Here is an 8,328-nt window from a genome sequence, read left to right as displayed (position 1 = left end):
TATAAATGAATTAATTTAATAAATGAATGAACACTTCTTTCTGTACAGTCCTGGTGATGGTGGAATATTGTACTACACTTTTGGTGCGGCCTGTTCCATGGTGGAGATAGACACTCTCTCAGGAGAACACCAGGTCTTGTATAATCTCTGTAGATATCTCTACTAACACTCAAACCAGGACTATCACCTGTAGAAAGTAACTTGTATCATTTCAAGGAAACTTAGTTAAATTTGATGATTTTAGTATTTCACATACATTGTACATTTAGTAAGTTTATATCTGTAAAAGCAGGATGTCTTTATGGTATATTTTAGGTTCTAAGTACAGACATTGTGATGGATGTTGGTAAAAGTTTAAATCCTGGAATTGATGTTGGACAGATAGAGGGAGCATTCCTCCAAGTAAGGGTGTAATTTATATCCTCTATAGCTGGGGGCAACACACAAACTTTCTCCTGCTTTTTTCACTACAAGTAACAGCATAAACACTAAATCTGTTGTTTATAAGCCAAAAAAATGTATGTTTTAACATATTAAAAGTTCTAGCTTTCTAGTTTGGTAAAGCATGACTCCATGCTTAAAGAGGTACTAGAAATGTATAGCATCACAGTTATAAAATACAAGACTTGCAATTTTAATGAAGTATGGTGATTCTTTATCCATAATGACAAATAAATATACATTTGATTGCATTTTTAGCTCACCTGAGCCGAAGGCTCAAGTGAGCTTTTCTGATCACATTTTGTCCGATGTCCGTCCGTCCGTCTGTCCGTCTGTCTGTCTGTCCGTCCGTCTGTAAACTTTTCATATTTTTGACTTCTTCTCAAGGACCACTGGGCCAATTTTGACCAAACTTGGTACAAAGCATCCTTGGGTGAAGGGGAATTTAAATTATTAAAATGAAGGGCCAAGTCCCCTCACAAGGGGAGATAATCAAGAGAAGACAAAAATAGGGTGGGGTCATTAAAAAATCTTCTTCTCAAGAACCACAGGGCCAGTAAAGCTGAAACTTATATGGAAGCATCCTGGGGTAGTGTAGATTCTAAATTGTTCAAATCATGACCCCCGGGGGTAGGGCGGGGCCACAATGTGGAATCAATGTTTTACATAGAAATATATAGGAAAAATCTTTAAAAATCTTCTTCTCAAGAACCACTGAGCCAGAAAAGCTGAAACTTATGTGGAAGCATCCTGGGATAGTGTAGATTCTAAATTGTAAAAATCATGACCCCCGGGGGTAGGGCGGGGCCACAATAGGGAATCCAAGTTTTACATTGAAATATATAGGAAAAATCTTTAAAAATCTTCTTCTCAAGAACCACTGGGCCAGAAAAGCTGAAACTTATGTGGAAGCATCCTGGGGTAGTGTAGATTCTAAATTGTTCAAATCATGACCCCCGGGGGTAGGGCGGGGCCAAAATAGGGAATCCAAGTTTTACATTGAAATATATAGGAAAAATCTTTAAAAATCTTCTTCTCAAGAACCACTGGGCCAGAAAAGCTGAAACTTATGTGGAAGCATCCTGGGGTAGTGTAGATTCTAAATTGTTCAAATCATGACCCCAGGGGGTAGGGCGGGGCCACAATAGGGAATCCAAGTTTTACATTGAAATATATAGGAAAAATCTTTAAAAATCTTCTTCTCAAGAACCACTGGGCCAGAAAAGCTGAAACTTATGTGGAAGCATCCTGGGGTATTGTAGATTCCAAATTGTTCAAATCATGACCCCCGGGGGTAGGGCGGGGCCACAATAGGGAATCCAAGTTTTACATTGAAATATATAGGAAAAATCTTTAAAAATCTTCTTCTCAAGAACCACTGGGCCAGAAAAGCTGAAACTTATGTGGAAGCATCCTGGGGTAGTGTAGATTCTAAATTGTTCAAATCATGACCCCAGGGGGTAGGGCGGGGCCACAATAGGGAATCCAAGTTTTACATTGAAATATATAGGAAAAATCTTTAAAAATCTTCTTCTCAAGAACCACTGGGCCAGAAAAGCTGAAACTTATGTGGAAGCATCCTGGGGTAGTGTACACTCTAAATTGTTCAAATCATGACCCCCGGGGGTGGGGAGGGGCCACAATAGGAAATCCAAGTTTTACATTGAAATATATAGGAAAAATCTTTAAAAATCTTCTTCTCAAGAACCACTGGGCCAGAAAAGCTGAAACTTATGTGGAAGCATCCTCAAGTAGTGTACACTCTAAATTGTTGAAATCATGACCCAGGGGATAGGGCGGGGCCACAATAGGGGGAATCCCAAGTTTTACATTGAAATATATAGGAAAAATCTTTAAAAATCTTCTCAAGAACCACTGGACCAGAAAAACTGAAACTTATGTGGAAGCATCCTGGGGTAGTGTAGATTCTAAATTGTTCAAATCATGGCCCCTTGGGGGAGGGTGGGACCACAATAGGTATTACAAGGGGGGAGTCTGGTAATGAACAGCATGGCCAAAGTTACTCAGGTGAGCGATGTGGCCCATGGGCCTCTTGTTTTAGAGGTTCTCATATCCTACTTTCTTTCCACAGACAAAATAAACATTTGGAAAAACATCTAAACAAATATGGAATAAACATAATTCAGTTAATACTACTGTTCATAAAAGTAATATTTTATAGATTTTTACCATGTAAATTTTCATGTTGGTCCATATTGCAAGAAGAAATTACTCTACATTTCCATCTTTGCAATAAAAAATTACACCGTTACTTCTTAAGCTCAAGATTTTGTCTACCCTTTGTTTTTGTTTGTTCCACACTTTTGAAGTTGGAGGGGATATAGTAACGCAATTGTGTGTATTTGGGTGAGTGAGTGTGTGCGTAACGGAAGTAATAATTTACATCAAGATCAATGTGCTTGTGTACAAGGGGATGCTCCGCTTAGTGTTGCCCTGTTTTTCAGTGTTATTACAATCACTCAGATGACTTTAATAATGCTATCCAATTTTGTTTGTTATCGACATCATCCTTAATCTTTTGAACCAGATTTTGCTCAGATTTCTCAAGACCCTTTGGTTTTGCACAAAAATGTGCAGATTTTAGTTTGGATTTCCTCTATTCTTACATTATTGTCTTTAGAGTTCACTCAGCACTTTGCACTATTCATTTTGCTTGGTTTAACATCTGTGGGTAAAGAAGTATGACTATTTTGAATGTTGTGGTCCCTGCATGTCCACAGATTCCCTAGGGGTAGTGCTAAAACAAACATAAGTAATGCTTTTTGAGTCTGTCACAGCCATGAATCTAAGCTCATTTGGACAGAGTCAGGTCATTGCGAGGAAAACATGAATTTCTTCTTCATGTTAAAGCTTCTTACTGATAAAACAATCCCACATGATGGTCATTATAAAGTTGAAAATATATGAAATTAAATTATTTTATGTATTTGAGAGTGTGGAAATGCTCTTGCTTCTTAAGTGACTACCAAACCCCAAATATGTAAACTACACTTGTAAATCTTTTTAATGTCAAGTACTAGTATTAAATATATGTCATATATATTTTACATACTTTGATTGCACACTACTTGAATGATTGTGATGTATCTTTTTTGTAGGGATATGGTATGGTGACTTTAGAGGAATGGAAATTGAATAGCAGTGGAGAAATTGAATGTACAGGTCCAAATAACTATAATCTTCCATATGTTGGAAGTTTACCAAATGACTTTAATGTGACTCTTCTCAGCGACTGCCCCAAGGAACAAACTGTCTACTCCTCTAAGGTATAGACAAGCTGTCCACTCCTCTAAGGTATAGACAAGCTGTCTACTCATTTAAGGTATAGACAAGCTGTCTACTCATTTAAGGTATAGACAAGCTGTCTACTCCTCTAAGGTATAGAAAAACTGTCTACTTCTCTAAGGTAAAAATAAGCTGTCAACTCCTCTAAGGTATAGAAAAGCTGTCTACTCCTCTAAGGTAAAACAAGCTGTCTACTCCTCTAAGGTATAAACAAGCTGTCTACTCCTCTAAGGTATAGAAAAGCTGTCTACTCCTCTAAGGTAAAACAAGCTGTCTACTCCTGTAAGGTATAGACAAGCTGTCTACTCATTTAAGGTATAGACAAGCTGTCTACTCCTGTAAGGTATAGACAAGCTGTCTACTTCTCTAAGGTAAAACCAAGCTGTCTACTCCTCTAAGGTATAGAAAAGCTGTCTACTCCTCTAAGGTAAAAACAAGCTGTCTACTCCTCTAAGGTATAGAAAAGCTGTCTACTCCTCTAAGGTAAAAATAAGCTGTCTACTCCTCTAAGGTATAGAAAAGCTGTCTACTCCTGTAAGGTATAGACAAGCTGTCTACTTCTCTAAGGTATAAACAAGCTGTCTACTCCTGTAAGGTATGGAAAAGCTGTCTACTCCTCTAAGGTAAAAACAAGCTGTCTACCTCTCAAAGGTATAGACAAGCTGTCTACTCCTGTAAGGTATGGAAAAGCTGTCTACTCCTCTAAGGTAAAAACAAGCTGTCTACTTCTCTAAGGTAAAAATAAGCTGTCTACTCCTCCAAGGTAAAAACAAGCTGTCTACTCCTCTAAGGTAAAAATAAGCTGTCTACTCCTCTAAGGTATAGAAAAGCTGTCTACTCCTGTAAGGTATAGACAAGCTGTCTACTTCTCTAAGGTATAAACAAGCTGTCTACTCCTCTAAGGTATAGAAAAGCTGTGTACTCCTCTAAGGTAAAAACAAGCTGTCTACTCCTCTAAGGTATAGACAAGCTGTCTACTCCTCTAAGGTAAAAACAAGCTGTCTACTCCTCTAAGGTATAGACAAGCTGTCTACTCCTCTAAGGTAAAAATAAGCTGTCTACTCCTCTAAGGTATAAACAAGCTATCTACTCCTCTAAGGTTTAGACAAGCTGTCTACTCCTCTAAGGTATAAACAAGCTGTCTACCCCTCTAAGGTAAAATCTCTAGGTAAATTTATTTACTGAATATGTAGTCAACTATCTGTAATTTATTAAACAATCACATAATTAAAACTTTTTATAGTAAATCTCAGTAATACCCTAAAGAAGAATTAAAAAGTATCTCAATCATTTGACATGGTAAATTAATTTCATTATGTTGCCCCTTTGGTACAAAGGAAAGGAGTCTTGTCAGTTCTCTAGGTATTCATCAACATCTCCTTTCACAAATATCAGAGAAACGAGACACTTCAGAATGGAATTAATATAAATGTGAAGAAATGTAAATATGGAAATACATTATAGAGTTTCTATGGAATGATATGTCACATATTGTCTTGGTTTTACAGGGGATAGGAGAACCCCCACTGTTGTTGGCCATAACAGTCCACAAAGCTATCAGGTCAGCTGTGTTAGCTTCCAGGAAAGACAAAGGGCTGACTGAATATGTCCAATTGGATTGTCCAGTAACATCGACAAAAGTACTTAAAGTCTGCAGTGACAGTGTCCTAACTTGAAAAAAGTTAAAAGTACTCAAATTTTGCAAAAAAAGTGTCCTTACTAAAGCCAGGAATGAAAGTATTCTTAATTCCTGTGAGGGGAATAAAATACATGTACATTGTGTAGTCTAGTGTGGTACTTACTGGATATCTATAAATGCATAATTTTGTTTCTATTTAGCTGAAATGTATACACACAGTATTTATGAAACAGGAGTGAAAAGAATGATTATCAAATTAACTTGTATACTACAGGTGTATTTAATTATTTTTTTCAAATAAACATTTTATACAGCCGATTGTTTTTCTTGAAAGTAATGTACATTTCTATTGATTCCTTATTTCATAAAACATTGCTAAATTTTTCAAAGCATCCAAGACATCTGTGATATCATATTACTTAAGATGACGGGGGTCTGAAAAAAAAAAAACAATGGATGGGACCACCATTTAAGTTAGGGCAAAGTTGACTTCGGTCGTCGGTGTTGCCAGGCGGTTCAGAAATTCTTTGGGAAGTTACAGATGTGTTCAAGTCCTGTCTGTTAGTACTGGAGGAACAGCACTCTAGACTGCTTGACCATCTTGGCAAGCAGTTTTGCAATAGATGATTCCTAGATTTGGATAAAAAGCCCGCAGGTTCAGTGTAACACCTGAATGTTTTACTAAACAAAATGGTCATGAACGACACACGAAATGTGGCTGTGTCTTGTCATGTTGAAGGATAAATTAGTTTACCCGATTTCTGATGATTGGAAGGACGCTCAGATCGCCACTTCACCGTAAAAAAGGGGGGTGTACATCGGGAGTGGTGCAAAGGAGAGATTTGTCTGTTATTATTTTGATACTTGATAAAGTTTTAACCTCAGTAACAACTAACATTCATTAATCTCCCAATCTAGTTGTAAAATCTATTTGGATTGTTTACTCAGTGTGTTTATTTTTTTTTCTTTCTCTGTTTTCCTCATAAGTCCTAATTTTGACTACTTTTGAACTCGATGATGGATATTCATACAAACTACCGGTAGACTTGTATGATGCTTATTTTGTTTTACAGATAAGAAAGAGGGAAAACGCATCTTAATGAAATATGTGGAGATAACGAATAGTTTTCGAGCTCAAAAGTCCATTAAACATAACAAAATAGGAGCAGAGCAAACACGGACCTCTAAGACATCAGAGGTTGGATCAGGTGCCATGGAGGAGTGAGCATCCCCTGCCGACCGGTCACACCCGCCGTGTGCTCCTTGTCATGATCGGGAAATAACGGAAAAACTCGTCGACAATTCAGTGTGTAAAAAATGGCCTAACAGTTAGTATGGAAAAAGTCAGTCAGCATTTGACTTAATGATAGATTGTATTTGCTGACAATGTCATTGTATCGACCATAGAACTTACGAAATGATGACTTTAAACGAGATTGCTGATATTCTTGTTTCATCAACTTGTTTGTCAATAACTTACCTCGTTTCAGAAATTGTTCATACGTAGATCATGTTCTGGCGTATCAAATCAACTGAGAGATATAAACCCCGTATGCAGGTGATAAAGGTATATTGCTGCATAAGTAAGGGAAATTAAATTATAGCATTGATTAGATAGAAATGAATATATTTTAAGTATGTTTTTTGTATGAAATCCGGGCTAATTTATACCGTATTCGCTTACGCGTAATTTTTTTGGAGTGAGTAAGTAAAATATTGTATTATTTGATCCGTGCGCTTCATCGATGGAAGAGCCTATACTTCTTTAAAAAAAAAATCATACATAGGACTTTAGAAACAAAAGCATAGTTAAAATGTATAAACTTGAAATTGTGGTGAAGTGTAGGTGTGGGGGTGTCTCCCTGTTTGACTATCTTTAACAAGAGGGGAAAAAATCATTCGACAATCTTACATCTCGAACATTTACTGGTAACTACATCATTATATTTTCAATCATTAAGTGTGAGGGCACAGTCGGGAATTGAATCTTCCAGCTACATTTTAAGTGACACCCCCCTTCCTCTGACTACTCCTATGCGTAAAATTTTAACAAATTTGTCTAAAAATTTTTTTTACAATATCTAAGACTTATTGAAATTACATGAATAATTAAGTCCTTTAAATGTTCACGTAATAGATATATGAATGTAGAAAAACGCTTTAAAATTTTTTTTTTAATCTTTTTTTTTCGGAATGGTCCTCATCAAATTTTATCAATTTCACGGCCAGGACACTAGATTTTCTTGGAATTTTATTGAAAATTCTCACAGTTTGAAAAACCTTTTTTCAGATGCTTTTTGTACAAACCTGGATCAGAGGCGGATCCAGAATTTTTTTTGCCGGGGGGGGGGGGGGGGGGGGTCCACATCAGCTCTAACAAATGTCATACTCAGGAATTTTTATGACAAGCAAAAAAAAAAAAAAAAAAAAAAAAAAAAAAAAAAAAAAAAGGAAAGAAAAGAAAAGGAAACAACTTGCTAAAACATGAAAAACCTATTTCGTTTTTTTCCCTTTTTTTTGGGGGGGGGGGGGATAAGAAAATACCACTTTGACACTTTTCCAAAGTCAATTTCTTCAGATACAATACTCTCTTTTCATTTTAAGAGGGATCTTTGTTTCCTAGAAGGTTCCAAGGTCATTTTATTTCGATACTTTTACATAGAAATGCAATAACTCTGGAAATTCCAAAGGGTGTCCGAACCGCCCCCGACCATCCTTTAGATCCGCCCTTGTGGATGGAAGTATAACTTTATTTCTAGTAGTTAGTAATAGATCTGATTTTAATATACCTCTTTTAATATTTCAATTAAAGTTGCGATCTGTTCAGCTATTTACCTGTAAGTTTGTAAACTGGTATCCAATAAACACTACCCGTTTTATTATCCAATCAAAAAATCTATAACAGTTACACTGTTAATTTAACCAATCGTCACCCCTTTAAC

The 8,328-nt window shown here is 36.5% G+C and overlaps 1 protein-coding gene across 1 annotated transcript in view; it reads left to right on the top strand.

Moving 5' to 3' along the window:
* The window catches only part of LOC133185851 (xanthine dehydrogenase/oxidase-like), a 27,356-nt gene extending 21,656 nt beyond the window's left edge, over positions 1-5,700 (top strand). The window contains exons 32-35 of the mRNA XM_061321144.1: positions 49-133; positions 316-402; positions 3,561-3,728; positions 5,256-5,700. Coding sequence (XP_061177128.1) covers positions 49-133; positions 316-402; positions 3,561-3,728; positions 5,256-5,423 — 508 coding nt within the window. The 3' untranslated portion in view covers positions 5,424-5,700. The remainder of the gene's footprint in view (positions 1-48; positions 134-315; positions 403-3,560; positions 3,729-5,255) is intronic.
* The last annotated feature ends 2,628 nt before the right edge of the window (positions 5,701-8,328 follow it).

The sequence above is a fragment of the Saccostrea echinata genome, unplaced genomic scaffold, assembly GCF_033153115.1.
Source record: "Saccostrea echinata isolate AGI-Se365-2 ecotype Australia unplaced genomic scaffold, CSIRO_AGI_Sech_v1 ptg000001l, whole genome shotgun sequence".
Taxonomy (NCBI): Eukaryota; Metazoa; Mollusca; class Bivalvia; order Ostreida; family Ostreidae; genus Saccostrea; species Saccostrea echinata.
The sequence above is the reverse complement of the archived record's forward strand: the minus strand, read 5'-3'. Positions and strand labels throughout refer to the sequence as shown.